Source organism: Euleptes europaea, chromosome 8 (genome assembly GCF_029931775.1).
Source record: "Euleptes europaea isolate rEulEur1 chromosome 8, rEulEur1.hap1, whole genome shotgun sequence".
In the NCBI taxonomy this organism is placed as follows: domain Eukaryota; kingdom Metazoa; phylum Chordata; class Lepidosauria; order Squamata; family Sphaerodactylidae; genus Euleptes; species Euleptes europaea.
Window position 1 is genome coordinate 25,309,391 of NC_079319.1, and position 21,008 is coordinate 25,330,398.

Sequence of the window (21,008 nt, forward strand, 5' to 3'; positions counted from 1 at the left end):
ATTTAAGAGTTTATATCCTACACTCTCCAGAATCTGCCTGAGGCAGCTACTATAAAATAAAATTTTTTTTTTAAGATAGAACAATTAAAAATAACTCTGTGTGTTAAGTGCCGTCAAGTCGCTTTCGACTCATGGCGACCCTATGAATGAAAGTCCTCCAAAATGTCCTACCTTTGACAGCCTTGCTCAGATTTTGCAAATTGAAGGCTGTGGCTTCCTTTATTGAGCCAATCCATCTCTTGTTGGGTCTTCCTCTTTTCCTGCTGCCCTCAACTTTTCCTACCATGACTGTCTTTTCCAGTGACTCTTGTCGTCTCATGACGTGACCAAAATACGATAGCCTCTGTTTAGTCATTTTAGCTTCTAGGGTCAGTTCAGGCTTGATTTGATCTAGAACCCACTGATTTGTTTTTTTGGCAGTCCACGGAATCCGTAACATTCTCCTCCAACACCACATTTCAAAGGAATCTATTTTCTTCCTATCAGCTTTCTTCACTGTCCAGCTTTCACACCCATACATAGTAATAGGGAAGACGATGGCATGAATTAATCTAGTCTTGGTGGCCAGTGACACATACTTACACTTCAAAATCTTTTCTAGCTCCTTCATGGCTGCCCTTCCCAGTCTCAATCTCCTTCTGATTTCTTGGCTGCAGTCTCCCTTTTGGTTGATGGTGGAGCCAAGGAATAGAAAGTCTTGAACAATTTCAATTTCCTCATTGTCAACCTTAAAGTTGTGTAATTCTCCTGTAGTCATTACTTTTGTTTTCTTGATGTTCAGCTGTAGTCCTGCTTTGGCACTTTCTCTTTTAACTTTTAGCAGTAGTCGTTTCAAATCTTCACTATTTTCTGCCAATAATGTAGTGTCATCAGCATATCTCAAATTATTAATGTTCCTCCCTCCAATTTTCACTCCACCTTCATCTAAATCTAATCCAGCTTTCCAAATTATATGTTCTGCATATAGATTGAAGAGATAGGGAGATAAAATACATCCTTGTCTGACACCTTTGCCAATTGGAAACCATTCTGTTTCTCCATATTCTGTTCTGACTGTGGCCTCTTGTCCAGAGTACAGGTTGCGCATCAAAACGATCAGATGTAGTGGAACACCCATTTCCTTTAAAACCAGCCATAGCTTTTCATGATCCACACAGTCAAAAGCTTTGCTGTATTCTATGAAACACAAGCTGATTTTCTTCTGAAATTCTCTTGTATGCTCCAGTAACCAGTGTATATTTGCAATATGATCTCTAGTGCCTCTCCCTTTTCTGAAATCAGCTTGAACATCAGGCATTTCTCGTTCCATATATGGTAACAGCCTTTGCTGTAAGATTTTGAGCATCACTTTACTTGCACGAGAAATTAATGCGATGGTCCGATAGTTGCTGCAATCTTTGATGTCTCCTTTCTTGGGAATTGGAATGTAAATGGATCGTTTACAGACTGTGGGCCATTGTTTTGTTTTTCATATCTGTTGGCATATTCTTGTCAAGATTTTGATGGACTCCGTTTCTGTGGCTTGGAATAGCTCTACTGATATCCCATCTGCTCCTGGTGATTTATTTCTCCCGATTGCTCTCATTGCAGCTTTCACTTCACTTTCTAAAATTGTAGGTTCTTCTTCAAAAGATTCTACAAACTAACTAAACTAAAATAGCGGCATTAAATTCAATCATTAGTACTTTGAAACAACCACCTGTAAACCCAGTATACAAAATTAGCATAACGCAGACTTAAATGCAAACTGCACAAAAGTGGAAGAGAACAAGGCAAGGAGATATGATTCAGTTAAAAGTCTAGGTGCACAAAGATGTTTGGGCCAGGTACCTAAAAGCTAGTAATGTAGGTGCTATTTTGAAGGGAGAGGAATTCCACAGACAGGGCACCACCATGGGGAAGGCTTCTCTCCGTAAGGAGGGCAACATGGCCAGTGCTATAGGTTAAGACCTAAACTGTCAAGCTGCACAGTACTGGGAGGAGGTCCTTCAGGCATCCTGGTACTAATCCATTTACCGTCTTAAAAGGTGATAACCAGCTCTTTGAATTATGCCCGGTAACAGATGGGCAGCCAGTGCAGATATTTCAGCACATATGTGATACAAACTCGTATCCTGCCCCCAATAACTTGGCTGCCACATTTTGAATGAACTGGAGTTTTTGGATAATCTTCAAAGGCAGCCCAATGTAACACACATTGCAGTAATCTAACATGGATTTGATCAGAATCACCCAGCCACTCCAGAACGCATTACACTGTGCGTGTTAAGTGCCGACAAGTCGCTTCCAACTTATGGCAACCCTATGAATGGCCTCCAAAACATCCTATTGTTAACAGCCTTGTTTAGGTCTTGCAAACTGAAGGCTGTCGCTTCCTTTATTGAGTCAATTCATCTCATGTTAGGTCTTCCTCTTTTACTGCTGCCTTCAACTTTTCCTAACATTATTGCCTTTTTCAGTGACTCTTGTCTTCGCATAATGTGACCAAAGTATGATAGCCTCAGTTTAGTCATTTTAGCTTCTAAGGAGAGTTCAGGCTTGATTTGAACCACAGCCCACTTATTTGTCTTTTTGGCGGTCAAACTATGAGAGAGTTATCCAGTATGTGAAGCTTGAAATACTGGAATATTTGTTGCCTAAACCAAAATGCTAACAATTAGAGCTACAAACAGCTAATTAAAAATATGCCTCCAATAGGCTAGCTTCACAAGTTTTGTAAAGATATCAAGCCTTAGCAACTAGCCAGAAACATCTGCTTATTGGTTTTCAGATACATCAACCTCTCCCTGTCCAGCTACCAGCAAATGTTTGGGGTTAGAAGGGTATAAAATTTTCATACTCTCAGCAGTTAGCCTTGAACATTTCCTTTCTCTCTCAATAGAAATAATCAGCTATCTATTACAGAACACACTCACAGCTGGGAACTAAATTATAGCATATGCAATGCATGCACAGCTGCTTGGATACCAGTAGATGTACAAGTATGTACCAAACCAGGAGCGGTTCCCTAATTTAGTGGCAATTATTAACAAGCAGAAAGAGGCCAGGGAATTTCTTAGCAGTCTCATCCCTAAATCCCTCCTCAAATGCTTCTCTCTGACACGTATACTTTGCCTTTAAAAAGAAGTTCAAAAACAGAAGAACCAAAGGGCTGGACAGCCGCACAACAGTTAGCTGGGACAACATCTCCTGCTGCTGGCACAAGGCTGGAGGCAGGTGAAGAAGAGCTGCACAACCGCTGGCTGGGAATCTGAAAGGGAGAGATGAGGAGGGCAGAGGGCTGGTCACTCAGGGAGCTGGGCAGATCACTGCTGGTATAGCTCTTTACAGAGGGGGGAAGGATATGGAAAGGTGGCCTTGTGCCCATCACCACCTCTCATTACCTCTCTGTAACATAGTTCACAGTGTTACTGAGATGATAAAATGGGGATGGGAGGATATACATTTCCTGAATTCTTTAGAAAAAAGCGTAGGATTACAATGTGAGGAATGGATGGGGGGGATGATGATGCACTCCCAGAGAACCAGTTACTCTTGATGTGATTTTAATATGATGCTTTGAATCGGTCTGGATGTGTGACAGAAGGACAGAAAAAACAATTGTCTGGGGGCCCACAGTGGCTTTCACTGGCCCTGCCAGTGGCAACATGATTATGGGGAGGGGGCCGTGGCTCAGTGGTAGAGCATCTGCTTGGCATACAGAGTCCCAGGTTCAATCCACGGTATCTCCAGTTAAAGGGACCAGGCAAGTAGGTGATGTGAAAGACTTCTGCCTGAGACGCTGGAGATCCACTGCTGGTCTGAGTAGACTGACTTTCATGGATCAAGGGTCTGATTCAGTATAAGGCAGCTTCATGTGTTCACTATCCGTCAAAGTCTCAATAATAAGGCCGAAATTTTGAATACAGCCAAAATTTGTTTTTAAATTAGCTATTTTTCCTTGGTGAGAGGCCACTACTTTCAAGGCATCAATGTTAAACAACCAGTTACTGTGTCAGTTTCAAACCGGTTCACAAAATAGCACTTATTCATCCAACTGTGTCAAAAAAATTGGGCAACAGTCATCTCAGGTGCACATTTGTACTTTAAAGAGCAAAAAAAGAAAAGGCACAAGAGGCTTACCTAATTCTACACTGGTCTTGCTGTAGAATTAAAAATGTGCAATCATTTTACTCTTATATGCCACTTGCTGCCATATATTATTTAATACATTTTTATCCTGTGTTGAAGATTGGGTGGGCAATCAGGCTGAGACTAGTGTCTCTGTCCCCACAGTCCAACTAGATGGCGGGGACATGTCCTTGAGATGAAACAATGCCAACTCTTCTTCCTCAGCCTAGCTGGTTCATGGGACAACACACCCCTGGGTGAGATCATAGCCCTGCAGGGCCAAAGGTTGAGCCATCAGCAGTGTAGCCTGCTCGCCAGGGATGACTGCTGGGGTGCAGCCCTTCGTGGAAGAGGACAGGACCTGCAGGACTGGTGAGAGCCCATACAAACTTTCACAACCCTGGGTGGAGGAGGTGGTTCACAAACCTTCACAACCCTGGGTGGTTGGGGCTACTTTTCCCCCAAAGCTGGGGGTGGGGGAGCATTGGGTGCATCCTGACAGGAGGAGAAGGAAGATGGTGAACATAACACCACTTCCCTCCACATCTGAGACCTTGGAGAAATGGAGGCTAGGATCCCCTCCTAGCTGGGGAGAAGAGGAGGCTCCTGCTGTCAGGCCAAGCCCCTCCCTTTTCAGCCTCTGAGCAACCCAGGGCCAGGCTAAGGCACACTTTGGCTGATCTCCAAACAGTTTAGGGCAATATATATCAGTCTCCCTTGCTCCATTTTACCCTCACAACTGCCCTGTGAGATAAATTAGCCTTAGAGAAAATGGCTGGCCCAAGGTCACTCAAAAGGCTTCTTGACACAGTGAGGATCTTGATCTGACTGTCCCAGATCCAAATCCCACACCAAGTAATTTCTAATTCCCTGCGTTCTCTCAGGACAATATGTGTAAAGCAAATTCTGTTACTAAACAGCAATGTGAGATGTAATTTCTTTTTTCTTTTTTTGAGGGGGTGGGTAGGTAGGTGGGTCTGGATAATCCTTATGAGGACTACCAAATACAAATACAAAAACCTTTAATGGCATAAAATGAGGACTACCTAGTCTTTAAAATATTGAAAAGTAAATGTTAAAGGTTATCTTTTATGGGATGTTCTGTATGAGGTTTGGGGGGTTGGGGACCTGAATATTTTGGAGACATTTATAAAACATGGGTGCAATTAGATTTCTTTGTTCTTTTTCCTGTCCTTTTCAAAAATGTAAGTTTTAAAATATTTATGCAAGCCCCTCAAAGACTTTGGTATAGGGTGGAATGTAAATATAAAACAAGCAAACAATGCTGTATTTGTCTTTATGTTCAATACAGTAACTTGGGGACGGTAATACATGGTTCTATTTATTTGTCAAGGCAATACACTTAAAAACCATGGCTGCAATATGGTGCCATTTAGGTGCAATTAAGTCCCAGGGGCTTAAACAATATTTACACAGGTATAACTGAGCAGAGAATTACAGCTTAAGTGTTCTACAAACACACACATCACGAGTTTGTCAAACGCAGCCATATTTGTTATAAATGTTTTGGCATTTGCTTTCATGTTTTCCTCCTTGCTAATGGTCAGCTTCCATCACCATATGAAGCACTTAAACCACAGGGATTAAATGCAGTTAGAGACACTGAAGCCAGTTTAAACATTAACAGAAAGTAAACAGCTACAGTCTCTTCTACTCATCTTTTGCGTGAAAGCAGATGGAAGTTAAAAGCTCTTAGAATCTTAAAAAAAAAACTGAGTCGGAGCTACTCCAGTATTCTAGCCAATACATGCTTAATTAAAAACAGGTTTTCATATTCAAATCTATGCCTCAAGAAATACAGATTGCGTAATGGTTGTCAGACATAGAAATGATATCTGCAATATTGATATATACTTAACTTGTTTCATGAAGTGTTTTGTGACAGTTGTTTGATCAATTCTGTAAAACTCAGAAAGTCTGATGTTTGATCTTTCATGCATCTGTTATTTTCTGGTGGCCATAGCATATTTCTTGCATTTGCATGTTAGATTGCATGTTCATATTTGCTTTAGTATCTAACAAAAGCTCTCCCTTAATTACAGGGAAATGTAACAAACCAATGTGAGTGGGCTTATAGGCATACTACATTGAACATGCCTGATCTTGGAAACCAAGAGAGTCGGGTCTGGTTAATACTTGGATGGAAAACCAACGTCTAGCTCGGCAGGATGCTTCTGCTCTTTAATAGATACATGCCAATGCAACACTGGCCGAAGTTGCACATCTGTTTGGCAAGGCTTCTAAAAGAGGGCATCATCATAATTCTCAGTGAATCAAATGGGAGGCACATTCAGTTGTCCTTTGTGCATAATTGCAACTGCGCAGCTTGATAACTGAATACATACTTTTTCTTTTATCCATCTTATATTTCTCCTGCCCTGAGGAGAGACAAAGATAGGGGATGCTTGATATGGAACAAGTCTACCTGCATCTCTGTTTGATATCTAAAAGAACATAATGTTTCTGATTCTTGCCCCCAGTGCCAGAACAATGGTTGTCAAAGTGTTTTCCTGACTAAAAGATCCATAGGTAAAAGGTAAAGGTCCCCTGTGCAAGCACCGGGTCATTCCTGACCCATGGGGTGACGTCACATCCCAACGTTTACTAGGCAGGCTTTGTTTACGGGGTGGTTTGCCGGTGCCTTCTAAACCAGCAAGCCTTCCCCAGTCATCTTCCCTTTACCCCCAGCAAGCTGGGTACTCATTTTACCAACCTCGGAAGGATGGAAGGCTGAGTCAACCTTGAGCCGGCTACCTGAAACCGACTTCCGTCGGGATTGAACTCAGGTCGTGAGCAAAGCTTGGACTGCAGTACTGCAGCTTACCACTCTGCGCCACGGGGCTCTTAAAGATCCATAGCAGTAGGTAAAACAGCTTGTTGGCTATTATCAACCTTCCACAGAAGTCTGCCATGATAGGCATGATGAGACTGCATATCCTAGAATGAAGTCCAGCATCCCGGAAGCTCCCTGAACACACTGGATTTTTGTAGCAGAGAAGCAGGGCTTCTACAGCAATGGAAAATTCATCCTGAGGTTAAGAAATTTGAATTCCGCTGGTAGACCAATCCCCTTTTATTATCTAATATAAGCTGTCCTAGAAAGATTATAATTATATTGGAAAGACAATGAAGTCTTCCTCAAAAACCCTTTTTAGAGCAAAGTGGAGAACAAGACTATAGTTTTGATCCACGTTATTCCATTTCTGAACAATGTAGATTAGCTAGAAGTATGCTTGGTGGGGTGATATCTAGAAAATTCATTAAAATAACAAGAAGCTTTAGTTTACAAGCAAATTACCTTTACCTTTTTAGGCTTGTATATACCCATGTTTTAATTTTGGTACAAACACTGAAATTAAAATGCTTCCCAGTTGTTTACACTGAGTTATTAGCAAGGGCTTCATTCTAAGTATGTTTGTGAATGATAGCTTTCTAAGACTGTTGCTGGTATACACAAACTCAACCGTAAGTGCAATTTCTATGGTAAGTTGTGAGAAGACAGATTAAAATAAGGTTCCTATGATTTATATATGGCCTGAAATTCATTCCTGCTATTCTGCCTACACAAACACTCTCTCTCTCACTCTCTCATTTTAAAACAGGACCTATGGCTGCAATCCTAAAGACACTGTTCCTGAGAGTCAATTCCATTGAATAATATGGGCTTACTTCTTAGTAGACTGGCTTATGGTTGCTCCATGTCTCTCAACATCAGCTCCCCTAACCAGTCAAGTGTGCTCTTCTGGCACAGAGAAACTAAATTAACCTGCTAATGTAGCAAACATTAGTGAGGCACCACCACCCCAAGTATTCTAGCTCTATTATAATCTGATAATTTTGGTCATTTTTTCAGAAGTGATTTGGTTAATATTTTGATCATGCTGTTTAAGCTTTTCCCTCTCCCATCCAATTTTTCAGATGCAATGAGTGTGCACTTAAAAGATCATACGTTTTTCCATTGCCACTTAAGCAGATATCTTAGAGAGCTTCAAGGGAAGGGCTTCAGAGTGAGTGGGGATCCCACCATGTTTTTTCAGGATGCAACCAAGCGGCTAAACAGGGGGAAAAGATATAGCTATATTCCTAGGAACAGATAGATATATGACGGAGAACCATAGTTCATGGGTATAACTTCCTTCTCCCATAAAACCACTACTATTTCCTTATCAAATTCAGACTGCCTGATATACCAGCAGTTGTGCCTACAGAAGTTTAGATATAACATGCCCTTCTGTGGGCTAGAATCACAATGAAAGAGTAGGGTAACAGATGAAACACAGAAAAGGAATTGCTTCCCACTTGGCTTTTGGTAGCTAGATCACAAAATTTCATAACTCTAAAACTGTCAGAGAATTTTATAAGCCAGCAGATGCAGAAGTGATTTGGGGCTGAACAGGGTTCTCTGAAGTATCAAAGGCCTCTTACAGAGTACAAAAGAAATCACTTACACTTGTAGAAACAACTTAAGGGAGCTTAGACTCCTTTACATTAGCTAAATCTTTTGAATAGCTATAATTTAAATCTTGTGTCAGTTATTGTTTCTAAACCAGCAAGATTTTATTTTTTTAAAGTACTATATTTGCCCACACCCCATATGTTCCTCCTATTTAATCCTTATGAATCTAAAATGCTGAATTTGCTATATCACAATTTCCATAGGAACAGAACATTACATCATAAATACAGAACCATGACTTCACCACAGGATCTGGCAGGAGGAGAACCTGCACAGCATCAAAAAAAAATTATTCTCCCCATAAAAGTATCTAATAGCAACTATCAAACACGGACCCCAATTCAGAAATGTACCATGGCAAAATGCAGTTTTAAACATAAAACAATCCAAAAACTCCTCTTTTAAAAGTGTTCCCTTAAAAAAATTAGGCATTATTATTTTAAGGAGTTGGATTCTGAGGTTATAAATCTTTAAATATCCTGAACGCAGAGTATCTCAGATAGCGCATCCCCCACATACCCATAACTTGACTCCTGTTTTTATTACGTTAGCGTTCTGTCTCCATCGTTGTTTTTCTGATTGTGTTATATCCTGTTATAGGATTTTTAAAAATAGGGTTGATTTAAGGCAACTTTTTATGCTTACATTGTATTATGCTGTTTACACATTTAGATATTTATAACTGTTTATATGGCTCCTTAAAGACTGATATGGCAGAAAAGTCATTTAGAAATGTTATAAACAAAGAAAACTAATCTTGCATCATAGACAAAGAATTAATCAACATTCCTCTTGACGTGATTTTTACACAAGTGCAACCATTTTAATTATTTTCAATATTTTTTTATTGTTTGGGGCTTAAACACCTGCTTAACTCTCTCCCACTGAGTTTAGTGGGGCTTAAAAGTGCCTGGGCTATTTCATCCTCCCCCAAACAACCTTCCCTTTTATTGGGCTATTTCATCCTCCCCCAAACAACCAAATTAAATGTATTACTAAATGGAAATATATAAATCTAGCACATACCATAATAGCTTTGTTTTTCTGCTACCAAATGGTTCAAGATAAAATAATGGGTTAATCCTCAGATATGAAAAGGATCAAAACGTTCTGTGCCACAGAAGAAACTGCACAAAAGATTGAGTCTTGGCAACTACTATAATCTTTTTTGAAATTATTCATATTAAGATTAAAGACCACTTTGTTCCTCTATTCCCACAACTGGCTGGTATGGTAAAGAGATCAATCTCCCACTTTTATATGTAACATCTTTAACATTTGCTCTCTTTTCTGTGCCTGTGATTAAATGTAACATTTTGAAATCCCAAAGTTCTGAGAAAAGCATAAATCCTTGTCTCACAGCTGCTGTTTGACTCTGGAAACACATGCATTTTCTTTTCAAGCCTCAGCCATCAAAAAATCCCAATGGACTTGAGCTGGAGAACACCTGTATCTCTTCATTTAGCTCCAATAACAGAATATAAACTTCAAAATTACAAAAATAGATGCTAAGTTCAGCTGTAGTTACATTTTGCTGCTAATTCCCGTGAACAAAAATGCTAAGAGCATGAAATCATTCAAGCAAGCTCTGTCATCAGTAGGATAAGATTTTTTTATTTTTATTTTTGCACCAGAAGCCCAGTGGGAACATGATAGAAAACTGGCAACAATTACAGATAAAATATGAAGTTCAGTCCTCAGGGAGAGAAGAGGAAATGTAATAAGATAGATGGGTATCATTTTTACACTTTTATACCCAAAGCATAAATGTGATTTGGCTTTAATTACTATGATATTCTTGCTCATTTATTGTGTGTGTATGTGTATGTACACACACACACACACACACATATATTGAAAGTCTTAATGCCACAGCAGTAAATATGCTCATCACATGTGCCTGTGCATGTTTCATTTCTAAAACAAAAGACACAATTAAAATGAGAATCTATTGTTTACACTTCAGACTGTTAACAAGGCCAGCAGCCTGGGTTTGAACTGTGAATGGGAAAAAATGGTAAATTTATTTTACTCCCTTAACTAAAAAAAAAAAATGAAGTAGCAAACCTGCTCTCTTTTTTTTGGGGGGGGGCAATCCCTTCCTTTTCAATTAACCCCACTGAACAAAATTAACCTTTGCAAAGTATGGAAGTATCAAGTAACACGTTGCTGCTTCTGCACACACTGCAGGGCAGGACTTGCTTTTCATACTCTCTGGCATGCGGGGGGGGGGGGAACCTCACACACCAGCATGCTTTTTAGAGATGTTATGAAGAAGGTGCATACTTATTTAAGAAAGGAATACAAGTTGTCACTCCCCAACTGAGCAGAGCCACTTTTTTCATCAGCCCACTGAACAAATTTACACACACACCCCAACTTTTTCAGTTCAAAACTTTCTTCCTTACCCTGTTTAAACCTACAGATGAAGTCAAACTGAAACATTACTAACCAAATATAATATCAACATTAGTGCACAATGAAGTAGATTATTACCACAGTAGAATATATTTCTTATAAGCCATGGGAAATTCCCACTATACAGACCTGAGGGACATAAAAAAAGCTTCACAGATTAAACCAGAAAGCTTGTCATAATTCTCCAAGACCGAGTGATGCTTTATATTCCCCCCCCCCCCCACATGGATGACGTCTCTATAGGAAAATATATCAATACTGCAACGAATGAAAGCTGGGGCATATTTCTGCCTCAGGTACACGGAGTGCATAGTACAATAAAATAAGGTTGCAATCTATTTCATTCTTGTACTGAACCTTCTAGACATCTGTTTGCCAGTTCAAATGACTATTACAAGCATCCATGACTGGAGAATCACCCTAGAGTTATGCTACAGTTAAATCATGTTAACTGAGAATTTTATCACTACTCCATAATTTATTTAGTAGGCAATAAGTTACAAACAATTCGGCCGGGGGGAAAAAAAATCCCAAGCAAAAGACATGAATTCTGCTCCCACGTATAGGAAGCCTTGGGGTGGATCTTAAAGAATCTCAAAGAGCCTCAGGAACGGTGTCAGATATGGCATGGGGGATTGACCTCAGAAGGAAGAACGGCAGAAACAATCAACCTGCCCCACTTGAGAAAGCTCTTTCCATGAATAAAAGCTTACAAAACAAGTGGAGGAACAACTCCCAATCCTCAAAAGCAGTTTTTAGGAGGGGAGAGGCTGCAGTGGGAAGGGCAAAACCATTCTGTAAATTCTCTCTTTTTGGTAGATCTTTAATATTCAGCTGCAGGCAGGTTACAAGGCCAGGGAGGGAAAACAGGGAAAGGTGGGAGGAGAGGTTCTGGGAAGCTTGATAGCCTCCGCAGAGTGTGCAAACAGCCATAAAATGCAGTTTTCCTCAGTAATGCTGTATATATACTTATAACTGATACACTTGTAAAATAATATATAAAAATGTTTACTGTTAAATGAACATTACATTAGTTTACGCCCATATCCCCCCCCATATCCCTCCCCAGGAAATGGCTTGGCAAATCAGGCAAATTTCCAAATATGAGATGTATCCTGTATATTACTTTATTATGGAGCCACTCCAGATGCCGAAAGGAAGCGGCTAGATAACTAGAACACGTGTATCTTTTGTTTTGGTTTGAGGTATTAGTGTTGCTGGGAAAAGTGGAGAGTGAGGAAAAAAACAGCATCTGGGAATATACCTTTGTACTTCATAGGATTCATAGGATTTCAGCCACTGTTTGTAAATACATGTAAATACATGGAATACAGAATACCCTGTTTGTAAATACATGGAATACAGAAAATAAATACGTTCTCTACTAACTGAATGTGATATTAGATACAAAAAGACAAAAGGGCATAACTTTAAAAAAAAACTGCACTCACCTGAGTTATAGTTGTAGTCCTTATGCTGAGGGACTTGAATTGTGAAGGCCAACAAATCTGGAGCAAGCAGAGACTCTGGCTTTCGGCTTTCATTGAGCCATTTGCTGCTGTGTAAGTCTCTGGTATCAGATGGCCCTTGAATTAAAGGGATTAGCTTCTCCTTTCCACCACCACCTAAATGCATCATTAAAACATATTGTGTGATTCAATGAATATGTGCAGTAGGTTCCACAAAACTGTTACAAAATTCATTGCATTAAAGAAATAAGACAATACTATCTAATGATGTCGTAGAAGATCAAATACTTCCCAAGAAACATTTCCCAGAAAAACTAGTCAGATGCAATTTTCGTGAAGGATTTCTTCATTACTATGCATAGGCTAAAAGACAATCCTAGCGCTTCACCCTGCTTTACCCACGCGCAGATCTTCATCACTACAATTTGGCACAAAGTGAATAATCGGAAGAATGCACCACATAGCAAGCTTAAACGTGCCAACCTTTCTTGATTTAATCATTCTAATTTTTCTTGATCAAGGCAACCTTTCTTGACATATCTTTCAATGCAACTTGCTTTGCACCAAAGTGGCTTTATCTGCGTGTTGCCTTTCTGCCATGCAGTGAGAACCTCTGTCTGGTTGCAATTAGCGTCCTGCCCTCACACACTGGGACCTTAGAGGGAAATCAAGAGCAACAGCAGGAAAATATACCTAAGGAATAAGTTCAGCAGGTGGCTTAATTTAAAGTAGCCATGCTGTTGTTGTTTCTCCTTTATCCAAAAAGAAGTGTTATCAACCAGTGGGTTTATTAATTTTTTTCTCTATTATTCGATCACACATATATTCTACAGATACCGGTGCCTATCTTCAACACAATTCAATTTGCATTATGAGATAAGGGCTTCAAGGCAAAGCTGGTTTTAATATATTTCAACAACAACAGAAACATAGCTAAAACAGGAGCGTTCTATTGCTCAAAGATTTTATTGTGTTCATACGTTATACTTTTAAGTGTGATGAAATCACTTCAAAGTGTATCTAATGTAAATATTTCCCAGGGATAGTTAAAAAAAACGATTCAGCCTTTTAAATTAAAGCTTAAGTCTTTATCATGATAGTGTATTCAGTTGTTACATCTCCTTCTGTAGTAATCTGGTATAACTATGAAGCTTTTGGTTTTTAGCTGCACTGGTTTCAAACCTTAAGCCTTGTAATAAACAAAATGCCTTAATAGGGTTTCTTATTTTAACTGTTGATGATGCTGGGCCACATCATCCTGGCTCCTTTCTAAAAACAAAACAAAACAAAAAAATAAATACACCTCTTATTCATAGGAACAATGAGTAAATTCTTGTTTCAGTAACTCTCCTTGTAAAAAGCAAGGCCAATTCTCCTACACAGGCCATAAACTTTTACATGGTCCAGCTGCACATACCTGGGGCTTTGGCACAAATTTTTATTGATCCCATGGTCCCAGAGGCGCATTTGACCAATGATGTGCTGCAGTACTTCAATTCAACATTCTGGATTGAGCCCTCAAGAGTTGGCAGGGGATTCTTAGATTTCACACCTAATAAAAGAAAACTGCAAATGTACTAGCCTGCTGAATTTAAATATTTTTTTTATTTTCTTTCACCGAAGCATTTAAATTTAATTATACTTTAATTATCTGCTTTAGATAGTCTTATGATGTATTTGTTGTGATACTGATCTTTTATACTCTGGATGGAATGAAATATCTTTATAGGAATACTTTAATATACTCAGATAAGTATACAGTATGCAAATTTGTTTGACTCTAATGAAGATAAACATCAAAACACAAAGTGAAACATTAAATTAATTAGGTAATTACATGTGTATACAGCTTTGTTTTTATTTTACACTCCAGACATGTTACCCTGCAATTTTAGCATGTTAAAATTAGCCAAAATGTTCTTAGATTACACTGAAAAACCATTCAATACAGTAGCAAAATCAAAATCAAAACAGGAAATAGGTTTGGTGGTCTCTTTCTCTGCCTCCATTTGTACACTTTAAAAGGAAGCTACCCCACAGTTTGGCACAACTCTGCATTTGTTGGCAGCCTTTTCCAAAGAGGGACCTAGAACGGTACCAGTGGGGGGTGTAACAGGTCAGGAACGCAGAACTTTGGCAGTCACACAGGAAAGCTCACTGAATACCCACCCACGTTTCACTTGGCTGTACTACCACTGTTATTATTTCACAAAGCGCAACTTGCAGGAGTGTGTAATATTTACTTATATTATTTGTAGGGGGAAAATTAGTTGGTGCACCTGTAAGAAAAAGTAGATACAAGAGAGGCAGACTTGACTCAACTTTCAGGCCCCCGCCCCACACTTACATATACAGAATTCCAAACACAAATTAGTCAAGCTTGAAACTGAACTTTCTATATTGCATTTGTGCTAGGAGATACTTCAGTAATCTCTGAAATGAAAGCTTCTTCTACAAAAGAAAACAAAACCACTTCCTCTACTAGTAAACTTCAGAGCCAAGCTCATATCATGAAGGCAGAGAAGGGGCCTGTACACAGACAGGGTCAGGGTCTCTGAAAACTTAGGGGGACTTCTTTGGCAAGCAGAAAAAAATTAGTTGGCAAATAGGGAAGATTCTACCCATCCAGAAATAACTTGTGAGCTCCCCACTTATTTATTTACTTCATTTACACCTCACCTTTCTCCCTATGGGGACCCAAAGAGGTTTACATTGCTCTTCTCTGCTCCGTTTTGTCTTCACAACCACCCTGTGAGGTAGGTAAGGCTAAGTGTGTGTGACTGGCCCAAGTTCTTCTATGGCAGAGTTGGATTCAAACCTTGATCTCCCAGATCTGACACTGCTGGCTAGAAGATGACTGTGTCCCTTATTTCAGATAATATGCAGATTTTCTATATCTAGTTAATAAATTTCTGTGCTGGCAGGTAGCTCACATGAAACTGCTATAAAGTACTATGAAAACCCACACAGTTAAACTGAGCATAATGGATCTGTTTCTGTAAAGAATCATCTCTTTCTACAGGGATGATTTTGAAGGACTACAATCTGGGAGAACCTGGTTCAAATCTCCTATCTGCTATAGAAACGTCTAGGTGATCTTGGGCCAGCCACACAATCTAATTCTTCATTTTATTTTTAATTTATATCCTGCTTTTCTCCCTGATTGGGTACCTAAAGCATCATTTCCCCCCTCCTTCACTTAATCCTCATAACATCAACTTTGTGAGGGTAGGTTAGCTGAAAGATTGTGACAGGCCCAATGTCACCTGGTGGGCTTCCATGGTTGAGTGAGAAGTTCAAACCCTGTCACCCCAGATCCTAGTCTGACACTCTAACCACTCCACCATACCACCCCTCAACTTAACCTTACCCACAATGCTGTTGTGAGTATAAAATGGAGGAGAGGCGAATGATGTAAGCAGCTTTGGGCCCCCAATGGGAAGAAAGGCACAGTATGAATAAAGTAAATCAAATGAATTCTAGAAACAAGAGAAGCCTGTCAAATAGTCAAATGGAGGAAGAGCAGCTGTCTCCGTGACGCTCAAAAGGGATGACCACTTCATTCAAGTTATGCACATCATCAGCCTGCAGCAAAAAACCAAAAAAAAAAAAGTTCTTGTGGCCATCTGTTGTTAAAAATCGATGGGACAAAATACTGAAAGATGAGAGCAACTTCTTTTTCGAGAGAACCATACCTCCTGCAGAAAGTCAGCAGGAAACCATGTAATTAAACATGGCTGCAGTGCCATGAGGGTCAGCATGAGTCGGAAGTGACTTGACGGCACTTAACACACACAGTGCCTAAAGGTCCTCTAATTTGGTCAGTACTGATAACATTTCCATTTTTATTTACCTTTTGCGTGTGTGTGTGTGTGTGTGTGTGTGTGTGTGGTTAGAGTGCTAAGGAGGACATGGAGAGGTAGTTAGGGAAAAGCTTCCAACAGAGGCTTAACTTCTCCAAGTATGTGCCTTATGTACAGAGCAATCAGTGTAAGTTAAAAGGGGGAACAGCCTGAAGAAATTTTTAGCCACACGCACACTTTTTCAAGGGACAGTTTATCCTACAAGTTTGACTTTCCCCCTAGAGGTGGCATTGGAAATAAGAGGCAAGTGGTGGAATTAGGATACAAGTGGAACTCTCCTTATTAATCAAAAAGGGCAAGAGTCCAGTAGCACCTTAAAGACTAACAAAAATATTTTCTGGTAGGGTATGAGCTTTCGTGAGCCACAGCTCACTTCTTCAGATACCTGAAGAAGTGAGCTGTGGCTCACGAAAGCTCATACCCTACCAGAAAATATTTTTGTTAGTCTTTAAGGTGCTACTGGACTCTTGCCCTTTTTGACTACTACAAACAGACTAACACGGCTACCCACTTTGAATTATCTCCTTATTAAGGTCTGGTGGCTTGGGGCCAGACCGATAAATATACCACACAGATGAATTGGGAAAGCTTACAGAATTTAAGAAGGCACTGAAATTACAATTGGAAATTAATGTCTAATGATTCTATTTATCCCTATCAGAATCCAAACCACCATACCTGCTGGGCAAGTAAAAGTTTACAACAGTAATGCATGGGGTAATTTTTCATTTACGGTTCAAAATGGCAACTTCTCCTACCAAAAAGATATTAACCTTTAATCTCTCAAAAGCATTAAATAAATGTTTGTGGGAGTCTTTTTAGCCTCTATCTAGTCAGAGCACTGGAAGTTAAGTCGTGCCTATACAAACCAATCATTTCACCAGCAGTTTTATATTTCTTTAAAGCCTCATATAAAAAGCACCTGCTTAAAGTGAGTAATGGAGTTTTATATTCATTGCACTTAGGAACAGCGTATGTAAACTATTCCGTTTTCCTCCCTTGTGGAATATATTTCAGCTTATGTTGCACAGCACATTACCAATGTGTATAAAGGCTCTCTGATCAGCAATTTGGACTGCAGACAGCAACCTGCATGAGTGCATTCCCCCCCCCTCCAAATACGGTATCCACTTGATTCACCAAGACAAATTGAAACCATTCTTTATTAGATGGTGATCTCACCTTCTCTGTGAATGTACGCAATGCAAATATTTGGGCATGGGTCACACACAGCACCCTATCATACCCATGGGTATACAATATTCATCTGGCAATGTTAGCTACCAGAAGAAATGCTACTTGAATGATAAAGTTCAAAAGTTAAGCAAATCTCTCTCCCTCCCCTCTGTTTTTTCCAACTGAGGGAACTCCTGCCTTCCTAGTTTGCTTTCTGTTGAAAAGACGACAACTGGCATTTGTATACGTGTTTTTCTTGCTGACAAATAGTGACTTTTGCATTCTCTATGACTTAAAAAAAAATGAAATGCCCCTGATACTGATTAAATCAAATATCCTTTGTAACAATGCAGTAAGTCATTTATTAATAATTTCTTCTAATAATCTGACGTTTTTGCCACAATAAAACATATGCATATAATTGGCTTCTTAAGTTACGAAGATCCACTTCCTGACTTGGCAAGAAGAAACCTATATGAACACCAGTTGTATCCTTTTCAATATAAGGATGTAAACATATTTAGCGATCTCTCTTTTTTTCCCCTTTCATCTTATCTCCAGTTTCTGTGTAGATTTATTATGTTCATTGTTTCCAATTTTAACAAATCACCTAATAGCAGAAAGGAAAATATGTCAACCTTGGAATTATTTGCAGTTGTAGAAATCCCTTTTGTCTGGCTCATATAGGGCCTGCAATCTGTTTAAAACACAGATTGTCTGTCTTTTGTCTGACAGCCACCAAGCTGCACAAATTACTTTCTGCCTGTTCACCTGTTTGCAGCTGCGTCTGTAAGCAAAGAATTCTGAGGCCTGACTTGAGCGAGCACTCTGGGATTGATGACATGTGCTGCTGATAAACCAAGCAATTTGAAGAAATTACTGGCCAGCCTTATTGAAAGACATCTGTGCATAAGCCAAGAACTACACATTTCCAACCGTACACATGTAACCTGCAGTGGTGGCTATACTGTTTGAAGTTAAAACCGTTTTAAGGGTGTTGAAATTGTCACTAACTAAATTGGCCATCTTTGTAGTACAACCTCTCACAGGGGGTCCAAATGTTCTGTTTTTAAAAAAGAAATGGGCGGGGGGGGGGATCTGAAGTAAACAGGGAATGAAGTTAGAAAACAGCAAGATTTTATCTGTCAAGAAAATAACACCGGGCAAAGTTATTAATGCCTTCCAAAAGGCTTTGACTTCACAATTTTTGGATTCTCTCCTACGTTTACTCTGTAAGCACTTACAGTGCCGTATGATGCATATCATAAAAATATTTCCTTCCAATTCCATACCTCAATATGCTAATACTACTACTACTACTACTAATAATAATAATAATAAATAATAATGGTTTTATATGACGATTTTCTCTACCTTTTAAGGAGAGAAACCAGCTTACCATCTCCCTCCCTTCCCCTCCCCGCAACAGACACCCTGTGAAGTAGGTGGGGTTGAGAGAGTTCTAAGAGAGCTGTGATGAGCCCCGAGGTCACCCAGCTGGCTTCATGTGTAGGAGTGGGGAAACCAACCTGGTTCACCAAATTAGAGTCCGTCACTCATGTGGAGGAGTGGGGAATCAAACCCATTTTCCAGATTAGAGTCCACCACTCCTAACCACTACACCACGCTGGCTCCTAACCACTACACCTTGCAGGAATGTGATGCTTTCTCTGCTTCTAGGAGTATGAAGACATACTATGACCTTTCCTTCCAAAGGCAAAGGGGAGAGTATCAGTTCCCAGGCTTAAACTCTAGATCCTAAATTAGTTCTGCAGAGACTACATGAAAACTTGTCCCTTTCCATTTCACTAGGCCATAAGCCTGTCTAAAGGAGCAGACTTCACTTGCATGAGAGTATGGCACACACAGTTTGGAATTATGTTGGAGTTTTTGCTCACGGTGTAAGAGTACAAGTGCTTTTTCAATATAACAGAAGCCTAGTTCTTCAGTTACAAATTACTGCCTAAACCTGGTGCCTGCCCAAGTATTGACCACAGCTCTTGTGAGTATGGCCACAATCTCTGAATTTAATAAGTTCACATTTTGATTATGGTTCTCTGCCTCATTTTACAGTCACACACTCATGCCCTGAGGAACATAATACTGCCTTTACCATATGCAGAATATAAGTAATTGTAGGTCATCTACAAGGCTCAATTCTCCAGATCTTATGGATTGACTTGCTGGCTGAAGACAGCAACTTATATCTGGACTCTAGTACCCAACACTTTATTTCATTTTGTTTCCTTCATAGATAGAGTGGAACCGGACTTTCAGTTAGCATACAAGGAATTTCCAACTCGGTTTGCATCTGATACACTAAGTAGGAGGGAGGGGGGAAAGAGTGGATATTGCCCCATCTGCCATGTCTCCTTTGCAACCTGACTCCCCAAGTGAAACTAAATGGAGTACAGCGGGGGGGGGTTAAAGGAGAAATAGCAAGTGGGAGAAGGGCTGAGCACCCCTTTCACACTGTACATATCATAAACTAAGTAGGATTAGGAATCCCATGTTTGCCAAATGTCTGGTTCTGGCCTTGGTGTCTGAGGAACTTATCTAGTACATTAAAGTTCTGCCTCTTCCTTTTGTCCTAAGACTTGTGCTAATCCTCCACTCAAGATCACAAGATCACAAGGTTGGAAGAGACCACAAGGGCCACCCAGTCCAACCCTCTGCCATGCAGGATCCCACAATCAAAGCACTCCCAACAGATGGCCATCCAGCCCCTGCTCGGCCTCTGCTGGATGGGCTACCTGACTGCAACCATGACTCAGCTTTGGTTTTCCTTTGTAAGTTCTCACCTTTTTGCCTGGTCCCAGGACCTTCTTTTCTACCATTATAATCATATCCCATTGCTGGCTATCCCTTCACAGTTCACCAGAAATCACTGGATTCTGGGTCTTGTTTTTGTTTTTTGTTTGTGCTGGGGTCTTTGCTGCTGCCCCCCACTCCAGCCCTTAACTCTTACAGTGCAATCAGCAGGACTTTTGTATTTTAAAAGGCAAGTTTCTCCTCCTATTCAAAAAGTCACTTCATATATTTTATCTTCCTTAACGCTATGGGAACCCATTGTGTGTCTAACAGGGATTTGGCTGTTAACATCTACAGAAGCTAGACTCCATCTTTACTGCTTTTACACATATTTGTTTTATGCACTCATTCAAAAAAAAGGATATGGATCTTGTTCTCTGAAAAATAAAGAATATTTAATAAGCTTGATTTTCTAAAATAATGCCAAACATTTGCAGTGTCTGTCTGGTTGAAGGTTTCAGTCTGTTACAAATTATATTCCTGAAAACAGGAAGGCAAAGCTTTCAAGTTAAGTAGCAATACACGTTTGGCTTTCACATTTCAGAGCTCATAAAATGGATTCAACACAGAGATGAAGTGACCTGCAGGTAAAAAGCTTCCATAATATACTGGATATGCATACAATAAATCAAACCCTTATCATTATTTGCACCTAATAACTATACATTGTTAATAATAAGCCGT

The 21,008-nt window shown here is 39.8% G+C and overlaps 1 protein-coding gene across 3 annotated transcripts in view; it reads right to left on the minus strand.

The window, feature by feature from the left end:
* VPS13B (vacuolar protein sorting 13 homolog B) overlaps positions 1 to 21,008 on the minus strand; it is a 410,777-nt gene that overhangs the window by 274,136 nt on the left and 115,633 nt on the right. For all 3 annotated transcript variants that reach the window (XM_056853998.1, XM_056853999.1, XM_056854000.1), the window contains exons 17-18: positions 13,892 to 14,026; positions 12,457 to 12,630 (exon numbers count right to left, since the gene is read on the minus strand). In XM_056853998.1, the coding sequence (XP_056709976.1) occupies positions 12,457 to 12,630; positions 13,892 to 14,026 (309 nt within the window). The remainder of the gene's footprint in view (positions 1 to 12,456; positions 12,631 to 13,891; positions 14,027 to 21,008) is intronic.